General features: G+C 32.0%; 1 protein-coding gene across 4 annotated transcripts in view; it reads left to right on the forward strand.

Annotated features, from left to right (window-relative positions):
- LOC126881672 (sialin-like) overlaps window positions 1–24,751 on the forward strand; it is a 68,325-nt gene that overhangs the window by 17,792 nt on the left and 25,782 nt on the right. For all 4 annotated transcript variants that reach the window (XM_050646066.1, XM_050646065.1, XM_050646067.1 and 1 more), the window contains 3 exons: window positions 2,916–3,090; window positions 15,297–15,530; window positions 21,995–22,169. In XM_050646066.1, the coding sequence (XP_050502023.1) occupies window positions 2,916–3,090; window positions 15,297–15,530; window positions 21,995–22,169 (584 nt within the window). The remainder of the gene's footprint in view (window positions 1–2,915; window positions 3,091–15,296; window positions 15,531–21,994; window positions 22,170–24,751) is intronic.

A 24,751-nucleotide genomic window follows, 5' to 3' on the forward strand; every position in this document is an offset into this window, starting at 1 on the left:
TTTTGAATTCATGGAGTGCTTTTTGTCTTTTTTTGTGATTTTCCCACCTCTACTACATGTTGTAATAATTTTTTTCTTGGTCTTAGGTCTGGATCCCGCGTATGAAAAAAAAGTTGATTAATAGCAAGCTGAAAATTTGTTAATAGCTTAAGGGTGTCTAGTCGTATAAACATTGATATATGGAAACACTGGAACTGGCGCAGTTTTAATTGTGGAACAGGTTAAAGATTTGGAACGGTCACACCACGAAGACGGCATATTTATTTTGTCCGAGAGAACAGACTTAAACTCTCCGAACAGAGATTAAACTCTCATGCAAAAATCAGACTGCTATTTATCACCTGTCATAATTCCTGTCATTTGACATATTTTACATGTTCCACTCACTAAAACGCCCATTTGGTGATAAATAGCAGTCTGATTTTTGCATGAGAGTTTAATCTCTGTTCGAAGAGTTTAAGTCTGTTCTGTCGGACAAAATACATGTGCCGTTTTCGTGATCTGACCGTTCCAAATTTTTAACCTGTTCCAAAATTAAAACTTCCCCTGTTCCAGTGTTCCCATATATCAAAGTTTATCCGACTAGACACCCTTAAGCTATTAACAAATTTTCAGCTTGCTATTAATCAACTTTTTTTTTCATACGCGGTATCCAGACCTACTGCCTCTTTTTCTTTTTATGGTGTTCTTTGAATATCCTTTGAATGCCTGAAGCACGTGACTCGCTGTTCCGTTTAGTAGATTTCAATTTCCGACTTATCATCGACTTATTTCGTATGCTTTAAATGATGACGCACGGGTAAAGATTCCCGGACTCAACTGTACATGGTTCTCGCAGCAAAATTTAAGCTTTTAACGTTTCTATTTCGGTTATTTTTCACCCTACAGAAATTGTAAAAAGGTATAATATTTTATATATAAAAAACTAAAATTTGGTTATACAGTGAGCACGTAAAGGTTGGAATAAATTAATTTTCTCGATAATGGACGATTTCGGAAAGAAATCCCGAAACAGGTCAATTTTTATTTTTAAATTATGACTTTTTGGCATATATATCATACTAGTGACGTCACCCATCTGAGCGTGACGACGTCATCGATGATTTTTTTAAATGAGAATAGGGGTCGTGCTATAGCCCATTTGAAACATAATTCAATTCTCTATTCAGTAGTATCAACATTAACAATAAGTATTTATACAGGGCGTCCAACAAAAATTTTTTGAATTAAATTTATTGACCTAAAAAGAAGAATGTATGTAATTTTTTAATTCAAAATACATTTTACTGCTCTCAAAAAACAGAAAAAAATGTTTATTTGAAAAATAATCATCGCTTTTCGCTTAAATTTAATGTTTAAACTGTCAAGAGGCAGGTGGGTGGCTGCATTAATATGTAATTTAAGCAAAAGCAATATTTATTTGTTAAATATACATTTTTTCTGTTTTCTGAGAGCAGTAAAATGTATTTTGAATTAAATAAATTACATATATTCTTCTTTTTATGTCAATAAATTTAATTCACAAAAATTTTTTTTGGACACCCTGTATAAATAATTATGAAAATGTTTATACTACTGAATAGAGAATTGAATTACCTTTCAAATGAGCTATCACGCGACAACTATTCTCATTTAAAAAAATCATCGATGACGTCATCACGCCCAGATGGGTGACGTCACTAGTATGATATATGCCAAAAAGTCGTAATTTAAAAATAAAAATTGACCTGTTTCGGTATTTTTTTCCAAAATTGTCCATTCTCGGGAAAATGAATTTATTCCAACCTTTACGTGCTCACTGTATACCATTTTACGTATATTGAGTATTTTTTGAGTTATTATCAAATGAAAATGAAAGTGACGATAATTTTAAAAATTCTGATTTTTTTAAATTATATCTTTTTCTCAAAAATATGCAGTCTAAACCGGTGAAAATTGTTGAAATCATTACTTATGCTAATACAAAGAAATTCTTGTAAGGATTACTATAAATTTTAATTTTTGTGGAAATTGCGTATGTTTTATTTTTCACTTTTTCCTAAAAAAATCGAAAGGGTTCTCTTATTTTCATCATAACTTGCTTAAATTTGATGCTATCAACTTCTTCTGGAGTTCCTTTGATAGGCAATCCCAAGTACTTTGACAAGTGTTTAGCTTGAATACTTAGATTTGAGTACTGGTCGAAAAAAATATACATTCAATTACCCATAACTCACTTTGAATTAACATTAGTTTAGTTCTTTAAGTGAAAAGTGTATTAAATTTTTTATTGCCTTCAATTTTGGTAATAATAACTTTTTTGTAAAAGCTCGTAGTTTTTGAGTTATACGTGAAAAACAGCTTTAAACATGCATTTTTTTACGAAAAAATAAAATCTTTGATCTTTAATAACTCAAAAAGTATTGATTTATGTTAATAACTTGATATAACAAATTTTTCTTAGAATTTGTCCCTCTATCGATTTATGGAATTATTTTTAATAAAATAATTTTCACCCACGAAAAGGGGTGGCATCCACCCCCATGATAAAAACGCTAGTTGGCATTTTGTCAACTTTCTTCCTTAAGGTATCGTCTAACTGCTCACCAATTTTTATGAAAATCGATGGAGGTTCAACGAAATCGGAGGTGAAAACCTTCAGTGACTGCACTAAGAGTAACGAGTTTAGTGTTTGTACCACATTTCGGCCCTGTTGTATTTTCTGCTGGATGTCCTGTTTCGATGTCCTTCCTTTTCTATCACTGTCCGCGGGTATTTAAATTATAGCATTTTTTTATATCTCTAATCGAGAGTTGTGGGTCTCCTTCTTCGTCTTTTATTGTAAGATATTCTGTTTTATTTATATTGATTGTGAGTTCCCAATGTTCGTATTTTTACATATTATGTACATGTTTTAAATAACTAACTTTTTTTAGTGAATACAAATCTCCTTCAATATGGGAGTTTTGGAGAGCAAGAAGATACGTAGTGACGTTTATGCTCTTTCTGGGATTTTTCAACACCTACTGTCTACGAGTTAACCTCAGCGTTGCTATTGTAGCTATGACTCAGTATTACAATGTCACATTGGCAAATGGTACTACTATTGTGGTGAGTACTAATACTAATAGTAATTTTATTATCTAATTTAAATTTTGCCCAACTGTCGATTACGACGAGCAAAATTATTAAGAAATAAAAGGCTACTTTTATCACTTCATAACTGTGAAACAGTAGCGTTTGAAAAAAGACAGTTTTCATATTATTTTTGCCTTTTTAATTATTATAGATATATTATATATCTGCGTGGCTTGTCTTTAATTTTGAAAATGACGTTTTCTGACTTCTGAAATGACGAATTTTGAAAGGCTGGTTTAGACCACGGTTATTAGACTTTATTACGGTTGCCTTGACCGACGGTGGTGGGGAGACATATATTTTTGACTTTACGTCACAAGAGTACACAATCCCATATTTTTAAATGATTTTCGATCATTGAATGTGTGTTATTGTGTATATATGTGTATTATTTGTGTTAGTATTAAATAATAAGACAAATAATACACATTTTATCTTATACCGGGTGGTGAATCGTAAAACAGGCCGTAAGAAACTCAATGTAAAATTCTAAATTGTTGAATTCCTGCTTTCCTAATTATTTTACATCAAAAGTTATGAGAGAATACTTGTAGAGAATTGAAACTGTATTAAAATCAAAAGTTAAAATTGTTCTACGATTTAAATGCATTCCAAAATTTTGAAAAGTTTGATACATTTGCCACAGTAGATATGTGTATAAAAGTTAGACCACACGTTACTATTTAACTGACAGTGCTCACACCATTGACTGAATAAAAAATCTTTATTATTAATACTTTCTCCGCAACTGAGGGTATCTTATCAATTGTATTGTTTTTAAACAATAAATGATAAAATAAAAATATTGACAGTTCAAAAATGTGAAAATAATAACTTCATTGTGACATTTGCATGTGATTATTGCACTCTGTGTGGCCTAATTTTGGGCTGAAAAACTGAAATGTATTACATTTTTACAAAATTTTGGAATAAGTATATTTAATTCGTAGACCAATTTTAACAGTTTCTAATGTCTTTTGATGTAAAATAATCAGGGAAGCTGGAATTCAACAGTTTAGAATTTTACATTGAGTTTCCTATGGCCCGTTTTCCAATTCACAACGCGGTACCTATTCCTAGTTTACTTTATATTTTTGTATTTGTAATTTTGGTGTTGTTTCCCGTAAAAACTTATTTTGAATTATTCATGAAAGTTGTAGATCGTACCTATTGTAGGAGTTTAGAAAAGAATATATATTTATAAGGTAGGTTAAAACGTTAAAAGTTCATTAAGTATTAACATAATAATAATGTTGATGACATTTTAGAATGCCAGGTACAGGCTGTAGTGTGGCCAAATTTATTAGGTACCTATTATTTAAATTCTTACAATAAATTATACAAGTAATTCTAATTCACGTAATCCTAGCTGACCTCTAAGGATAGTATTAATGGAAAATCATCGACAAATTTTCAGTGTAGAGTGGAGATTGAAGTTCTAGATTTCCGTAAATATTGCATGGATAAATGTCAACAGTTTTCCATAATTAGGTATTATAATCCACTAAACATCTTTATTTCTTAACTATCTTGACTATTTTCCATACATAAAAGACATAAAAATATCGATTAAGAGGAATTACCAAAATGCAAAATTTTGACGCAAGTCAAAATTCTCAATGTGTTTTAATTGTATTCATGTTTTTCGAATCCTGAGAAAACTAATAAATATTTTTGAAAAATTTAAACTCAGAATGAAAGACTACATTATTACCGAGAGCAGAAAGTCCCTGAAAACTTTTATAATGTTTATTTTAATAAGTTACAGGGCTGAAAATAAAAGATAAGTGTGATATTTAATTTCAAATATTTCATTCAAAAGAAACTGCTTGTTTATTCTAAGTGACTTTCCGCCCTCGGTAATAATGTAGTCTTTCATTCTGAGCTTAAATTTTTTAAAAATACTTACTAGTTTTCTCAGGATTCGAAAAAAATCATATTACGATTCAAATGACAGTACTCTCGTGATGTAAGATCACCCTTAATGTTCATTGGTTAGTCGATCTGGGCAACCGTAGTAATGTCTAAGAACCGTGGGTTTAGTTAGACGCTGTAATAAATGCGAGCAGTTTATCGTAACAACACAGTTGTTTCAATTTATCGTCGTGTGTCGTGTGTAAAGGAAACATCACAGCGATTTATTGCTGCAATGTACCTACTACGTAATAAAAAAATCGATAAATCGTAGAGATTTATCGTTACGATAAATTGCTCGCATTTATCGCAGCGTTTAAACCTTGCCAAAGAAATTTTGAAAAATTAATAAATCATTTTGTTCGCAGTGGGTCAATTGCATATGAAAAAATTGGGGGAATCAAAACTGTTAAGGCTGTTCCTCACGATTCTGAGCATAGCTAAATTCCAATGTAAAAGTTTAAACAAAATAACGCAAAAACTATGGCAGATATTAAGATAATTCTTTTTTTATATGAAAGGTATTAAAAAGTTCTAGTGCACTATTTGCTTATCAATTATTAAATTGTTTAAACAATATGTTTTTTTAACTATTTTGCTTAAAATTAACGTAAAAAAATTTAAATTTAAATACGGCACTAGAGAATTTTTCCCACTTTCCGAATCTGTTTTTGTTTTTAACATAAAGGGTAACACAAAGCAGCTATTTTGTTTAAACTTTTTTATAAATCTCAAAGTTTTGCTAAAAGGTATCTCTTTCGGCCGTCATTCTGTCCTTGTTGTCGATATCCAGCCCGCGGCCAGCCAGCAGATAAAGGAACCCTGTCGGTAGGATTATCAATAATGTTATTACAGGTACAAAAACGAATTAGTGCTTATGAATGGACAAAGATTATTTAGACTTTTGACAAAATTTTTATTATAATTTTTATTTCAAAACACCCTCTAAAGAAACATTACACAATTCTATATTTATAAACGTAATTTCATTTTATCGATCTTGCTCATGATGCTACTCAAATTCTTATAATACGTGTTACTTGTATAAACTTTTTCATTATATTATGTATTATCATGTATAATATGATATGCATAATCCGTTTAGAACGTCTTTCGACGTTATCCGATCCCATTTTTCATTCAATTCGGCTGTTCCATTGATCTTCTCTAAGTTCTTTGGATTTGGAGCTCATTGAGTTTCTTATTCTTTTCATCCATGTTCTCTTAGGTATTTGTCTCTTCTGTATTCCTGTAGGTGACAATGTAATTACTTGTTTCGGGAGTCTACTGTTTTTCATTCGTTGGACATTTTCGAACCATTTGAGCTGCTTTCGTTGTCTGTCATCCATGACTGTACCTTGTATTCTCATGCGTGCTCTAATTTCTTCATTTCTTATCCTCTCCCGTTTCGAAATTACGGCACTACAGCCCAAATTGAGCCCTGGCCTCCTTTATTTTTTGCCTCCACCCTTGCCTGTCTGTGGCTGCTCTTCTCCATACACGGACTCCTAAAAGGACTTGTGCGTCGCTGTTTACTATGTCTTCCCAGCGCTTTCTTGGCTTTTCAACCGGTCTCTTTCCCAGCATTCTAGCATTCTGTGCTCTTTTTGGTCACCTATCCTCTCCCATTCTTATCACATGTCCGGCCCATTGCAATCTTTGTATTCTAATAAAGTCTGACAGGGGTGTTTCCTTATAAAGTTGAGAAAGCTCGTTGTTGTATCTACTTCTGAAGATTCCATTTTCCCTCACAGGTCCTAGTATCCTCCTCAGTACTTTCCTTTCGAATGTGTCGAGCTTGTTTTTGGATGTTTCTTTCAGGACCCAGGTTTCACTTCCATAGCATGTTATTGGTCGAATTAAGGTTTTATAGATTCTCATCCTTGTATTTCGGTGGACACTTTTAGACCGAAATATATGGGAGAGGGCAAAATAAGCTCTGTTTGCCTGCGTTATTCTCTTCCGTATTTCTCCATCTTCTGATCCGTCGGCATATATTCAATTTCTACTCCCAGGTATGTAAACTTTTCAACCGTTTCAATGTCATCTTCATGTATAATGTTTTGTGGGATTATATTTCTTCTCCTCTGAGTCATTATTTTTGTTTTTTCTGTGTTAATTTCCAGACGTTAGCGAAGTACTTAGCGTTCGTCTTATTACATCCATTTCCGCGGCTTCTGTCTTTCTTATATTTCTCTCTGTTAATCGCCTCATTTCACAATCGTATAAAAGCATGCTTTTTACCAGTTTCATAGATATTAAATTATATCTTTTCTGTTATTTTCTTGTTCCAGAGAAAGGCATCCTATAGCTTTTTTTGCTTTTCTTTGTTTTGTACATTGAGGAAATTTATGCCGCTTTCCATTAGCTGGGAACGGGGTATCCATTTATACACATATTAACAATCTTTGTAATCAGTCGAATTAGTTTTTTGGTGCCACATATAAGGAGTTCAGTTCGTCGTCTATTGATTCAATGTAATCACCTTGCTTAGCAGTTTTCTGTTTCCGTGAGAACATATATTTCATATGTTTTCATTCTGGTGGGATGTAGAGTAACATTATGTTGTTTTATATGCCATTAGATTAGAGTGAAAACTTAGTCTTTAACATATATTTAATATATTATATTCAATTTTACATTTTCCATATCTTTAACTATCAGTTCATGTTTGTTATTTATTTCATGTATATTTCATGTTCCTAAATTCATTATCCGTTTCAATTCGCCCAGCAGTTATGTAGGCAGCGATTTCAAATTAATTTTAATCATAATTATTATAGGCTATGCTTCATAGACATAATTTTGGGAGCATGTCAGCTGGAACCTGAAAGGAATGTGTGTATTCTACGGCAGAACCCATAGTAGAAGAATCTACAGTCGAAGAAGACTCTAGAGCTATCCATAAACATAAAAACCACAAAGCGCAGGAACCAACACTGTATCTGCAGAATGTTTGAAAAATAGAGGAGACACACATGCCTTTCGTAAGCTGATTTGCCAAACTGGAAAGAAGATCAATTACCAACCTCCTGGAAGGAGAGTGTTATCATTTCGATACACAAAAAGGTGATAAATGATGAGATGGATTGCACAAACTATAGAGGTATAGTTTGTGCTATACCTCTAGGCAGTTAATGGATAAATACTGGGAATGCATCAAGACACTACACCAGCTTTTTATAGATTTTAAGCAGGCATATGATAGTAGTATACGAGTGGAACTGTGGAATGCCATGGTAGAACTAGGAATACCAAAGAAATCGATAAATATCACAAAAGCATATATATGTAGACGGAGTTATGATTGCTGTAGAATTGAAGGAAAATAGTCGACATTCTTTACAATAAACGGTAGTCTCAAACAGGGAGATACCTTATCCTCACTTCCCTTCAGTATCGCTTTGTAGCGTATTGTGAGGAAAACGAGCACAGAAACACTCCTCGCATTATATTACATTATCCTCACATTATATACCTATAACAAAAGTGCTTCGCATTATACTAGCTTTCACCGATTAGGCGATTATATAGATATAGTAGTAGGAAATACAACGATCAGTGTCAAGGAAGACTTTATTAGACCAAAGAATACTAACACACCCACATTGTGGGTGTGTTAGTATTCTTTGATTAGACTGAGAAATTCCGCAAAACAATCCGAGAAATAAATGAGGATAAAACAAAATATATAGCTACAACATGAACGGGACATCGAGACAGAATAGGGCAAAACGTTGCAATGCACCAGAACAACTTTGAAAGGAAAGGGTTCATCAGTTTAAACATTTGGGAGCTACGATCACATCTGATAATAACATTACTCATAAACAATGATTAACAACAAAATACAAAGTGCCAATCGTTGTTGGTTTGCGTTACAAAAAAATATTGAAATTAGATTATGTATCCAGTTGTACGAAAATAAGCATCTACCATTCTGTAATAAGATCTAAATGACGAATGCCTGTGAAACATGGACAATAACAAAACTTAAAAATCGCAAAAAGAAGAATTCTAAGAGGAATATATGTAGCAGTTAAGGATGGCACCAGAGAACTTTAGACAGTGAGAACCAACCAAGAATTGAAAGAATTATATAACCAACCAGATCCTATATAGTTAAAATAATAAAGTCACAAAGACTTATATGTCTAGGATATGTCAAGAGGCAAGAGTATCGTGTCGCCACATTCTCAACATTTCACAAAAATGTATTACATTTCCAAGCCTTAATCAACGTTTAAGTTAAGACAGCCACTTTGTCCTTAAAAAAATGACCTAAAAACAAAAGAAAATATAAGACATTATATTTAAAAAAACCCAACTCAGCCATACCGTGACCTAAAAATATCATGGTGTACGCTGTACCTATCTAATTTTGTTTTATTTAAAAATTTGAAATCTAAATTAATATTGTTCTCGAAAATATAACTTTGCACGTTTCTACAATAATTTACAAAATACATTCTAATTACCTACCCATAATCCCACTGAAGAAAAGAATGACCACAAGTTAATCGTTTTATTGTTTAGCTTCTTAACTGCCACCCAGGGGGTGTCCGGTTTGTCTATCCATAGGCGTAACCAGGATGATCCTAAGGGGGGGTTACAACTACCTGAAAGGGGGGGGTTACAACTACTGGAAGGTCTCTGAGGGCTATGGTGTTAAGCGTAGAGAGCTCAAAGTACATCCCAATGGGGGGGGGGTTACAACCCCCAAAACCCCCCCCTGGTTACGCCTATGTGTCTATCGGCTCGATAACAGGTGAACAGAATTTTTGATCTGGGCTTTCTGCACGTAAACGTTTACGTGTAAAGAAATTTTTGAGAGAGAGGATATTCACCGTTATATTTTAGAAGGAATGGCCTTAAAGCTCGTTTAGATGCGACGATTATAAATCGCAACGATTTATCGACTTTTTTATTACGGTACATTGCAGCGATAAATCGCTACGATGTACCGTTTACACACGACGATAAATCGAAACAACTCAATCGTTACGATAAACTGCTCGCATTTATTGCAGCGTCTAAACCAGCTTTTATAAGTGAAGAAAAGGAGTATGATGTACTGCCAGCTACTACTCTGTCTACATAACATTAGTCAAGCTTCGGTGGCAACAATCTCCCCTAAACATAAATTGCATCCATACCAAATACAGTTATACATCAATAATTGACTGTCGATTATTATCATCGTAGATTAGCTTTTTGTAAATGGTCTCAGTAACAAGTGCATATCGATCTTTTTCTTTCAAATATATGCTTTTTAGAGATTATGCTACATTTCACAAAAAAGGAATAGTAAATGGGCAATATCGGCACAGTATTCCTTACTATACATTAATCAATCCCTACTTTATTAGCTATCATAGTCAAACTAATCGGACTATAGTTTTGGGAAGGTATTCTTGGCAACTATGTGATTGGTCTACATCTACATTTTTGAAATAGCGTTGTGAATGCTGATATATCTGGAATTTCTGAATAATCTTTGCCATTACTACAGCAAAATATTCCACTCTATATTCGTCAAAGAATGTGATTTCTACACGACGGTGCTCCAATTCATCATACTGATGTTATTCATAATCATCAAAGAGAAGCTTTGAATAATATTGACTTTTAAGAAATGTGGTTCGGCTATTTGAATATCAGTTACAAAAAAAATATTTTGTTATATTATTATTATTACACAAGACCAAATTATTTCTGCTTACAAAAGTTAAGGGTAATCCCGACATTTAAAGAAAACTAAAAATAGCTCAGAAAGTAATGAGTTTTGATATAGAAAAAAATAATGTAAAGTACTAAATAAATGAAATATTTTGAAAAAATATAATACAGAGTTTTATATTAAAAAATATGAGGAAATCGTAATTTTCTTTTGTAGTTCAACCTGTATACGAATGTATTCGTATATATTGATTTCTGTTAAACTTAATTTGAAATTTAGAACATCTTGTTTAAATATCATTTAAAATGAATAAATAAATATGTATTTCTTATTTATATTCAGGGTGTTTATTTAGACATAAAGGAATTTTTCGAAGGATTTTAATGACTTTAATGATATAATGACTTTATTACAATATTGGAATATTTTTTGACATTGATGGTCCGGGAATACGGCATTCTTCTCACAGTCCTAGTCTATTGTGAGTGTTCCCAGGAGTCGATGCAATTATGGAGCTATCAAAAAACTTTTCTAAACTAACGGAATGAATTCTCAGCATCGCCCGATGTCATGAATAATGCTCAGGTTCACAGTTTAATTCTTCGTTATCGAAACTCACTTCATCTTACCTCGTTAGAGGTCGCTAAAGGCATACGTTGGTAGAATATTTAAATATATTTACCAACGAGTCGGTGCGTTTTGGTTCAATTCAGTCTTTTGCAAAGCCTCTTTGATAACCGGTAAACCTAGAAACACGTGTTAGGGGATGGCAAAAGACTCGAATTGAATCAAAACGAAACCGTCTATTTTTATTTGATTCTTTTGATTTTAAATTTATTTCTGTCAATTATTTCCGAATTACAAATTTATCATTTTTCATCACATCGAACAAACAAATTGGAAACAGTGCCGGATTTACCACTAGGCCGACTAGGCCGCGGCCTAGGGCCGCAAGCAAAAGGGGCCACAGCGTTTTGTAAAAAAAACTTTTTTGGTAAAAAATTGTCACAACATTGTCAAAAATAGCAATGACGATAAGAAACTCCAAAAAGAGTAAACGTTACAAGATGGACTGCCAAATGGCATGCTGTAAAAGCTATTTTACTTAACTACTGGAGCTACTACGATGCAATTAAAAAAATATTAGCCGATAGAGGGGAAACAAATGTGAGTCGAGCTGAAGCTAATGGAATCAGTAAACAATTTTTAAAATTAGAGAATGCTATTCTACTAAACATGTGGTAACACGATATTTTACAACGTTTTGACAAGAGTACTAAAACAATGCAAAAGACTACTACAGACTTGAATGTGACTTGCAACATATACAAATCCATAAGTGATTTGAGTCTGAGAGACAACTTTGATTCATATGAAAAAAAAAAAAGAGGAAAAGAGTTGTCTAAAAATAAAACCTATCTTCTTGAAAAAAAAACGTCCTAAAAGAAAAGCTCTCCCTGGCGAAGATAGAGAAGATGAACCTCACTTCTTCTAACCTCACTTTAATGGCAAATAAGACTTAATGTTGAATTAATACATTCAATGTTGTAATTGACAGGCTTTACTCAGAATTGAAGGAAAGATCCGAAGTTTATTTCAGCCTTAATGAAGAATTTGGATTTTTAAACAACTTATCGTCAATTTCCAATGAAGAAATCAGGAGAAAAGCTTCTATTTTGGCTAAAAAGTATCGAATCGACATAGACGGTGACTTTGGAGAAGAGTGTGTAGGTAGAGTTCAAAGGTTTTGTTGAAACTATACAGGGTGTCCCAGACTAATTTAGCCACGCTATATCTCTTAAACGAATAGAGATTTTCGAATGGGACAAAAAGTGATCTATTGTACTTATAATAGACTTTAATGTGGCGTAGAAAAAAATTATCCCCCAAATATTTATCCCTTACTTACAACCCCTAACTTTAATTTTTTTAATAGCACCTTGTATATTTTTTTATAGTTTTGGATGTGGTTCAACACATTTTTTTAAAATAAAATCGGTTCGTAAATAACCAAGAAAATATCAGTTTAGTTTTGTTAATTATGTGTCCCAGACTAATTTATCCAGGCCATATTTCTTAAACGAATAGAGTTTCGAATGGGACAAAGACTGATCTATTACATTTGTAATACACCTTAATATGGCGTAGAAAAAAAATTATCCCCTAAATATTCATCCCTTAGTTACAACCCCTAACTTTATTTTTTAAATTGCACCCTGTAAGTTAGGGATGAATATTTAGGGGATGAATTTTTTCTACGCCATATGAAAGTGCATTACAAATGGAATAGATCAGTTTTTGTCCCATTCGAAAATCTCTATTTGTTTAAGAAATATAGCCTGGATAAATTAGTCTGGGACACACAATTAACAAAAATAAACTGATAGTTTCTTGGTTGTTTACGAACCGATTTTATTTCCAAAAATGTGTTGAATAGACGATAAAAGACCACATCCAAAACTACAAAAAAATATACAGGGTGCTATTAAAAAAATCAAAGTTAGGGGTTGTAACTAAGGGATGGATATTTAAGGGATGATTTTTTTGTACGCCATATTAAAGTCTATTACAAGTAGAATAGACCACTTTTTGTCCCATTCGAAAATCTCTATTCGTTTAAGAGATATAGCGTGGCTAAATTAGTCTGGGACACCCTGTATTTGATGAAGAAAGATAATCTCATGATAACAAGATTACCAATTTACCAATCCTCCGAGGAATACACTTTTGGAATATCTGAAACTCATTCGTGAAAAACAGTTAACAACGTTATTTTCGATTATGGACACGGCTTTGCGCATTCTACTATTATGCATGATGCCATCTAATGCATCTGGAGAAAGATCATTCAGCGTGTTAAAAAGAATCAAAAACTCCTTGAGGAACTCGACTTCTGACGATGATTCTAGATTGTCTAGTTTGGCTAGTCTTGTTTCCAATGCTGAGCTTTTTTAAGCCTTTGATTTTAACGATTTGATTAAAAATTTTGCAACCAAAAAAACTAGAGTGTTTAGAGTTTAGCTATGAGATTTATTATGAGTATGGAGTGGAGTGAGTGTCAATGTTAATCACTAGTCCAACTTTATCCAAATTAAGAACATGGCATTGACATTTTTCAGTATAAGAGAATAATGTTAGAACTGACCGATCTAGAAGTTTATTTGTTGTATCCTTAATATTTTTATTTTTCAGTACCGTATCTTATTACTATTACAGTTCATATTATTTTGCTTGTTCTTTTACTCATGTCTTTTCAACTCGGCTTTTTTTAGACTTTTGTTGTCACCTGTACTTTTCCCCCGAATGAAACAAATATTATTTAATTTTAACAATTAACTGCAATACTCATTTATAATAATATAATAATTTTAGCATTATTAATAATTTTTTAAATAACTGCTGTTTACTAACTTTTTGAATTATATATTTTTTATAAATATAGAAATTGTTGGTAGAGCTGTTTTGGGGTTTTAGCCAAATTTGTAAACCAAGATTATTTAATTAGAGAATTATTGGAAATAATATGTTGCTCAGGATAGAGAGCGATGAAGAGAGTTATGAGAGGCCTATGTCCAAACGTGGACGATAGAAGGTTAAGAAGATCACTTCTATATGCATTTTGAAAAGTGCATTTTTTTTGTTCAATAATTTAATTTTCATTTCATTATCATCATTTCGATTCGAAAAGCTTCCTAAAGATACGTATCCACTATGTTTGAGCTCCGCGCTCCTGCAACTGCTCCACACAGTGGATACGTTGGCGCTACTGGACTGTGCGCGGTCCGCCTTGGCGCTCAAATTGGTGACGGTTTATATGTAGATGAGAGCATGCCGTATCGATTGGAACGGTTGCAAGGAGCGCGGAGCGCAACCTTAGTGGATACGTGCCTTTAGGGTGTTACGAATCGCAAGCAAAGTTTCATTGAGATCCGTCCAACTGCAAAATTTGGCCTTTTTGCTTCATTGCCTCGCCTATAAGCATTACTAAACTATGTTTTATCTTATTTTTTTTATACTTGTTGTAGATCTATCGATCTGTTAATTCCGGCGTTGAAGCATTTCTTGAGAGGTAGACTGCCAGCTATCTCTCCTCCAGCTGTGCTCCTCCATTCTTTTTATATGACTGAACCATTCTCTTCGTCTTTGCCTGCCCCATCTGACTACATCTTGCACGCCACATTGTTCCCTGACTATGTTGTTTCGTATTCTATCTCTTCTTGTCTTCCCTGCTATGGCTCTTAGTGTCTTCATTTCGGCTGTTCGTAGCATGCTTTTGGTTTTATTGGTGTCTTCTCTTGATTCAATGCCATAGGTCCTAACAGGTCTGATGCAAGTTTTATAAATGGTCTGTTATGTTTTAGTCATTCTCAATATTAAATCAGCCAAAAAAGTGAAACGGAGTACATAATATTTACTACTTCAATCTTATTTTGATAAAAAATTTGGATTATTTGAGCACGATTGTTCTTATCCGTGGTAGAATTATACCATGGCTCATTATATTCCTCTATTCACATATTTGATTTTCTATTATAATATTATACCATCATCAACATCAGTTGTTTAATTTATTTAATTTTTTTAGACACGAGATTTTGACTGGGATACCAAAATACAGGGTTATCTCTTGAGTTCCTTTTTTTATGGCTATATATTTACTCAGTTTATTGGAGCATATATGGGTATCAGGTTCGGAGGAAAAATTGTTTTTGCTGTAGGACTCGGCATGGCATCCATTTTGACCATTCTTACACCAGTAGCTGCATATATAAATGTTTGGCTCCTGTTAGCTGTAAGGATATTGGAAGGATTGTTTGAGGTAAGGAGCACAATAACGCCAAAAAAATTATATTTTTATTAGAATAAAATTATTAAAACAATAATAAACTTAAATGCATTTATTTATTAGAATGTACAATTCAATTCAATTTTATTTCCAAAGAAGAATTTTGTACATTGTAATTAACAATAATATTATATTTAATATAATGCACCCACTTCAGGGAAAAAGCACACTAGGCAACTTAATACCTGTATTGTAACCTTAATCCCTGAAGGTGTACAATCCAATTGTACAATTTTAAACAGTAAGTACTTGTGGCTGGTATAATTTACATACTCTATGATTGACAAAATACAATTGAAAGTGAGAGGAGAGAAGACCTAATCGGCATGGCGCAACTATATTTACTAGAAGACAGTTTGGCTAGAAAATTAATTTTTAGAAAATGTTGAATTCAATTGTTTTAGTTAATATCATATTTTTTATGGTTCTTCTAAACTGTTTATAATTTATTATTGTTTTTATATTTTTTGGCAATAAATTAAATAGAGTTGGATCATAATAAAATAGTGATCGTTTTGTAATTGTCTTGCTGAAAAATGGTACTTTAACCAAAAGTTGTTGAGTTGTCCTTGTATACTTTTGATGTTGATTTATTTTTAACTTACTTGAATTGGAAAATACCCAAATTAATGATTGCTGTATATAAATAGATCGGACACTCATTTGTTTTAGCTCTTTATATAAAAGTGATGTGGAAAAAAGTTTACTTTTTTTAAATATTATTTTAAGAAGTGTATTTTGAGCTGTCTGTAAAATATGTAAGGTATTACTAAATGTACCACCCCAAACAACAATACAATATCGTATTATAGATTCAATCCAAGAGTTATATAGGATACTCAAGGTTTTTTTTGAGAGAATGTCTCTTAATAAGTAAAATTTAGGCATTAAGGATCTAATTCTTTTTGCAACGTGTGCCACATGCTCACGCCATCTCAGATGCTGATCAATTATAACTCCTAAATATTTAATAGATTCAGTTTTTTCTAAAGAGGGACATGGACATGCCTGCACACTGTTGCAATCTGAACTATGAATTTTTAAACTAATATTAGTTGGCTGATCAGACATAGTGGGAGAAAAAGTAGTAAATTTAGTTTTTTTTTATATTCAGACTGAGCAGATTGTGGTTAAGCCATAACTGTATCTTACTTATGCCAGATTCAGCTGTTTTACATACGCGGTCCCATGTTGAATCTTTAAATACTAAGACTGTGTCATCAGCATAGCATAAAATTCGCCCTGAAAACCCGTGAATTTCGGTTATACTATTAATGTACAGTATAAATAGAATCGGACCTAGTACTGTTCCTTGGGGTACCCCAACAGTAATCTCTTTAGTTGAGCTAATACAATTACCTATTTTAACTTTTTGTGTTCTTTGAGATAAATAATTACTAATAAGATTTAAAGCTATACCTCTTACCCCATTTTTATATAATTTGTTTAGAAGAATCTCATGTGATATAGTATCAAAAGCTTTAGCGAGATCCAGAAAAATTGCTAGACATTTATTTGATTCTTCTAGACATTGTACTGTTTGATCAACAAGATCGATTTCTCTGTGTTAGCTTTTTTCACAAATCCAAATTGCCTTTCGGTTATAATTTTATATTTATCAAAGAATGTAATTAGTCTCTTTTTGAGAGATTGTTCAAAAATTTTCGAAAAACTATTAATGACTGATATAGGACGGTAATTGTCGACTTGTTATTGATTACCGGCTTTGAAAACAGGTGTTACAAGTGATTCTTTCCATTGTGTTGGGATTTTTCCTGTTGTATAACAGAGATTAATGATATGAACTAATGGAGAAGCAATGTGCACATGAATAGTTTTAACTAATTTCGAAGTAATTCCGTCTGGTCCTGGCGCACTATTATTTTTTAAATTAGATATTAGTAAAATAATTTCATTTATATTTACAGGTTCCAAAAAAATTGATGATTGTAATTCTAAGTCTCTTTCAAAACCCGGTGGTAATGTAGTTTTTGTAATACTATCAGCCATTTTTTGCCCAATACTTGTAAAATAATTGTTAAACATATTTGAGTTCTCAATATTATTAGTTATTTGAGTTCCTTGTGTATTAATCAACGGAATATTTTCAAGTTGATTGTTTTGTTTACTTTTGCAACCTGAAATTTCATTTATAATAGACCACATTTTTTATAGTCACCGTTTGTTTCATTAATTTTAGCTTTATAAAAATCATTTTTTGTCTTTTTAATTAGATTACTTAAATGATTTCGATAAGTTTTATATTCTTTGTCTAGTTCAATAGAGTAGTTTTTAATAGTTTTCGCTTTAGATTGTCTCTAGTTTTAATAGACACTATTAAACCAGAACTAATCCAGGGTTTAATTTTTTTACATTGTTCTTTATTTTTTCTTTTTATAGTTTTTGTTGAGTTTATGATGAAATTATTTAACTTATTTATAAACTCATCATAAACAATTTGCGTTGTATTACTTGAATATAAGTCATTCCATGATTCACCGGACAATTTTACGTTTAATTGTTGATAATCTATTATCTGGGCGGTATGGTTTAAATTGGACAGCGGTTTATCATTTTCAGTATTAAAATATACAAACGGTGTATAATGATCTGTCATATCAGTAGTAAAAATTACAGGATCAATTCTAAACGAATTTTGTCTTGCGCTATTCTGTCTAATAAATATAAATATGGTCTAACGTAGTACTTGATTTTTTAGTTACTCTTGTAGGTTTATTAATATAAGAAGTATAGCCAAACATATTTAGCATATTTAAATATATAACTGTTTCGGGAGAGTTTTGACTTTGTAAGTCAATATTGATATTACCTAGATGTATTTCAATATCCATCATTTGAATTTGCGAGAAATATGATTCTAAATCATTAATATAAGTATCAATTTTACTAGAAGGTGATCGGTATGATGCTGTTACACCAAATGAATACTTAGAATAAGTAGAATTTAATAAATATGTAACTCTAAGAAATTTGTTATCATTTATTGATATTACTTTAACGTCTGCATTAATTGAATTTTTTATGTAGATGGCAACACCATCACATATATTTTTTTTAGAATCATTATAAAACAGATTATATCCAGGAATATTGTAATTGCTTACCTCAAAAAGATTTCTCGTTTCAGAGAGAACAATTAAATCAAAATATTTTTCCATAGTAGCTACATATATGGTTAATTCATCAAGATGTTTTCTGAGCCCACGAATATTAAAATGAGCAATACCCATACCTGATAGCTTGTCCGTGTCTCTCTCACCAACAAACTGTTCCATATTACTAATAATATTTGTATCAATTGTTAAATTGTAATCTAGTAGATTAAGGAATTCAATCATAGAATTTGTTTTGATGGCATGCTTAATTACCTCCAGCTCGCCAACCTATAATGAATTTAGACAAGAAGCCTTAATTATTCATAATATATTATATTGTAACTAAAAACCTAAAACAAATATTACTCTTTAACATAAATTAAATAACTTCTAGTGAACCATCATAACAAACTCAACAACAATTACTACGTAAATACTTTTTCCAGATGAGTACAGTCTTTTAAACTAATAATTTTATTATCTTTTTGTATGTATATTTTTCCATCCATAGTCCAAACGTTTTTTGCGCCCACTTTATTTATTGCCTGGTTTAATAATTGCATGTTCGTAGCACTTAGATCTTCTCTAACAACGATGCCGGTACTCTTTAATAATTTTTTTCCTGCATAAATTCTCTTTTTCATTTCATACGTTGTTAACTTGAGGAAAATTCCTCTATCCTTATTCTGTTGTTTTTGTCCAACCCTGTAGCATACTTCAATATAATTAGTTATATCGATATTTATTTTTGATTTTAAAAGCTTAATAATTTCGTCTTCTACCTTCTCATTTGATTTTTCTTTTAAATTAAAGATTCTGAGATTAAATTTTCTATTTGCTTGATCCAATATATTAATTTTTCCTTTCAAATTATGATTATCCGTTATCATATCCGAAAACTCTTGGTTAACCTGCTTTATAGAATTTTGATGTTCACTTTCCATTATTTTTATCTTATCACTTAAGCTGTTTACAGTTTTTTCAAGCTCATTTATCGTTTTTATGGTTGCCTCGGTCACATTTGTAGTAATAATTTTTAAAAATGATTCAGATTTCTCATCTTAAATACCATCATTGGGTTATAAGCTTTGATTCGACACCTCGTTTGTCGTTCTACCTGGTATAGTGACGGAGGAGTTATATTCGTGTACAGACAGACAGTCAGGAAACCGGAAGCATAATACACTTATAAATTTGTTATATTTATTCTCTTCTCACGAAGGCGCGTCGAATAATGTATCACTTCTACTATTCCGGTGACTTATAAACAGTACTTCCGGTCGTATTTCTAAAACCAGAAGCCCAAGGTCAAATTTCTCACCTTTAGTACCATACTTGGATTATAAGCTTTCATTCGACACTTCATTTGTTATTCTACCTGGTATAGTGACGGAGGAGTTATATTAGCGAACGGACGGACAGACGGACAGACAGTCACGAAACCGGAAGGATATATTTGTTGCGTTTTGCGAAGGCGCGTCGAATAATATACCACTTGTACTTTTGAGGTGACTTTAAAACAGTACTTCCGGTTGTATTTCTAAAACTGGAATTCCTGGGTCAAATTTGTCAAATTTAGTACCATCCTTGGATTATAAGCTTTCATTCGACAACTCATTTGTCATTCTACCTGGTATAATGACAAGGGCCCTATTGTCCGGCGGATATGTCCGACGGACAGATCCGTTGTTAGCTATATACAGGCAGATGTGTCTCCAGGCAAATTCGTTGGTGATACACATTCACGGAAAAATCTCTCAGTTGTACTGGTTCCCGCGTTGTGTGTTTATCTGTTTTTCACTGTGCTATGAATAATAAAAAGCAACTAGCAATAATTGGAGCAAATTTCTTGGCATTTTCCACTAATTCTTCATTGCGTTTTTTTGCAGTTGCCTGTTAGAATATTCTTTACTTTTTACATTCCACAAGCATGGCTTCAACTTATAAAACAAAATGAAACTTTCCCAAAATACTTTATTATTCGCAAATGCCAATTTAATTTAATATAAATACACGCTTACTACCGTGGTTAGAATGAATATTGATACAAATTTAACAGATACTCTTCGTCCGGCGAACAAATCCGTGAAACTATTCACACACATGCGTATTATATGTCTGGATCGCTGTATGTGCTCGTCATCTTGAACCACAGACGGCGAGCAAGACACATACGGCGTATACCCGGATACACACATGCGGATCTGTCCGGAGCATCTGTCCGTCGGACATATCCTCCGGACAGATACGCATGTGAATAGACCGCTTTATAGGGGCAGACAAACGGACGGACAGACGAACGTGGATAATTTAACGTTTTCACATTTTTTCAAAATTGGGTGAAAATAATAAATTGTGGTTCTCGACAAAATATGCAATTATTCAAAAAGTAAATAATTATTACTTAACTTAAAACTTCAAAATTTATAAAGAAGAGATAATATGGATCACAATTATTGGGTGGATATATTAATACTTATGGTAAGGGAGCCCAAGCGGGGATTTTTGCAGTTACTCGAGCGCGTCAGATTATTACATGGGGAGAAACCTTGTACCCTGAAAATGTACCTCTACCATATATTGGCTCTTAATGCAGGGGAGTTCGTTAAGGGGGCGGCCAAAAAAAATTTATCGTTAGAAAAACTCGAAACCGTCAGATTAAGATAAGGTAAGTTGATTACACGCAAAACAGTGCAAACTTGCACAAGGAAAAAGCGAATATTTCGCGAAATGAATGACAGATCGAAAAACTAAATTATATGTGCTCAATATTTTTCAAAAATCTATCGAATGATACCAAACACGACTTCCCACGGAGAGGGGTGGGGAGTAAATTTAAAATTTTAAATACGAATCCCGCGATATTTCGCGAAATGAACATCAGATCGAAAAACTGAAAAATACACTTATTCAATATTTTTGAAAAATCTATCAAATGGCACCAAACACGACCCCCCAGAGAGGTGGGGGGTTACTTTGAAATCTTAAATGAGAGCCCCCATTTTTTATTGCAGATTTGGATTCCTTACGTAAAAATAAGTAACTTTTATTCGAGACATTTTTTCGAATTATGGACAGATGGCGCTATAATCTAAAAAAACGATTGTTGGAAATGGAAAATTAAATTAAAAATAGAAAGTCCACACTAAATGGAAAACTTTACTTAACTTTTTTTGGTTTTAGGACCTACTCTTTACAATCCAATAAGTCCCCATAACGCTCGAGTGACTGCACATTTAGCATACTTTGCTCCCCTACCATTAGATAAATTGATATTTTGTAAAACTTACATGGAGTGATTATATTTTACTCTTTTTTTAGGGGGTTATTATACCATGTAGTCAGCAAATTTGGAAAAACTGGGCTCCAAAGCTAGAACGGAGTAGATTAATAACAATAGCCATATCTGGAACCTATATAGGCACAGTTATTTGTTTACCTTTGTCAGCACAACTTTCTACACATCTTGGCTGGGAGAGCATATTCTACGTTTTTGGTAAGAAAATTTAATTATAAAATCGAATAAAGAAAAATATGAAAAAAATATTTTTAAGAAACGCTTTTCTTTAGTTACGAGTGACTAAAACTAAACATATTATAACAAAAATTAACTAAAAAGCAAAAAATAAAAAAAATTGAAAAAATCTAACACATTCGTCAAAGAAAATCGTGGCTCGTCTTCATCGAATAAACGGTTTTCGCATCACGCTTTTCTTTAACGAATGTGTTAGATTTTTTCAAATTTTTTTTTAGTTTTTGCTTTTTAGTTGATTTTTTTTATATGTTTAATTTTAGTCACTCGTAACTAAAGAAAAGCGTTTCTTAAAAATATTTTTTTCATATTTTTTTATTTTTTACTTTTTAGTCTTACACTTTTCAAACAATAAAATATATCGTCATGTTTATTAAAATATGTATAAAACATATTAATGATTTACAAACATGAAAAGTAGTCGGAATCGGCAAAAAATTTGAAACTTTTTTGTTTATTTATGAAGCATAACGTAAACAATTAACGTAAAAATTTAAATTATGTATAGTTCATATAATTAGCTACAATCTGTAAAAGTTTCAAGTTTCTTCATTGTAAAAAACAGGAGAATTTAGGCATTTTCCGTTAAAATCGTTTTTTTTTATTTAAACAATTAATAAACAAAAACATTTTTTATTGACTATTCGTGTATTGTTCCCGCGAATTGTCTGCAAATTTTTAATCATTTGCATTGAAGAAAAGGCAGTCAAATTAACGTCCAAAGATTTGACTCAAGCGATTGAACTAAAGAAAAACGTTTACTTAATTAATTAATACGACAAAACGAATTCTAATAGGTTTGTTCGTAGAACGATCAGCAACCGTTGCCAACCATCAGACGCATGCGCGTTCGTAGTCTACGAACGCTAACTGTTAACTGCGCAACGCTAACTGTTCACTGCGCATGCGTCTGATGGTTGGCAACGGTTGCTGATCGATTGGATCGTACTACGAACAAACCTAATGTTAATTGTACCACAAAACGTCTCTACCGGTGGTCTTTCTAAGACTACGATAAAAACACGAATTTTTTGAATTCGAGTTTTTGGTGAAGTTTTGTTTCGTATCGTATTGAAATTTGACACGAATAAACGCCGATTTATATATAAACAAATATATGAGTGTTCATTTGAAAGTTTATTGTTTATTTATGAAGCATACAATCCGTAAAAGTTCCAAGTTTCTACATTGTAAAAAAACAAGAGAATTTAAGCATTTTCCATTAAAATCGGTTTTTGTTATTTTTTTACTTTTACTTTACATTCTTAAATTATCTCATCCATGTAAATTATAAACAGTGTTGGACTTAATCCTCCTCCTTGTCTCAGTCCCTCGTTCGTAGTAAATGGTTTTGATGTTCTGTTTTGGCTGATGATATAATTCACATTATTGTTGTAAATGTTTTTAATTACCCTTATGATTTTGTTACTTGTACCTCTCTTATCTAATATTTCCCATAATTTTTGCCTTGGTACCATGTCAAAAGCCTTTTCTAGATCTATGTAAGCCATATACAATTTTTTCTCCTGTTGCTGATATTTTTCTATTATTTGCTTTATATTATTTATGTATATAATTTTAAAGCGCATGCGTTGTCGTGGACAAATTGTCGCCGATAGGTATCTGCGCAAGGATAACAGATTGGGCGTAGGTTGTCTCGTAACTATAGACCAATCAAATGCTTGCTTTTTAAAGGCGGGAATACGTCACTCGTACGACACTCTTGAAATTGTCATAAGTTTCAATGCTAATAAAAGGTTCAAAAACTTAGGTTTTGCAATATATTTTGAGATTTTTTTGGGTGTAGATATATTAAGTGGTTCTTATATTGATAATTATATCAATGTTTCTTTATTGTACTAATATTGTCCTTATACACTAAATAATTCACGAAAAATTAAACAAAACTAAATAATACGTCCCTATAGCTAATATTGTCCTTATACACTAAATAACTTACGAAAAATTAAACAAATAAACAATATTAAAAAAAATTATACAGAAATATTCGGAAACGCAACCACAACATTAACATAAATAATTACACTTTTATAAAAAAGAACTTTTTTATAATAAAACCTTTTTATTATTTATAGGAAAGAATATAAAATAATTTAACGATAAACGATTTAACGATAAAATGCTTAAAATTTCATAAATTACACTCTAATAAAAATAGTTATTTATGAAACAGTTCGTGAAGTATGCTTTTTGCGAACGCGCGCGATATTTAGAGCACGAGCGACAACGGAGCAAGTGCTTATACATCGCGTAAGTATTACATATTATTATCGCATACAATATTTTATCTACGATAAACAAATATAAAAACTGTAACTCTTCGTCACTGGAATTCATTTCTATTCTACAATTTTTACAACTTTGACATTTAAAAATCCTAACTACTTTCAAACCACAAAACTGTCAAAATTTTTGTTGTAAGTCATTGCTCATACTGTCATCACCATGACAACGCGAAAGTTAAGGATATTTGATTATATGAAAGTGTGCCAAAAAACCCATTGAAAGTGTGCAAAAAAGTAAAT

Source organism: Diabrotica virgifera, chromosome 3 (assembly GCF_917563875.1).
Source record: "Diabrotica virgifera virgifera chromosome 3, PGI_DIABVI_V3a".
Taxonomy (NCBI): Eukaryota; Metazoa; Arthropoda; class Insecta; order Coleoptera; family Chrysomelidae; genus Diabrotica; species Diabrotica virgifera.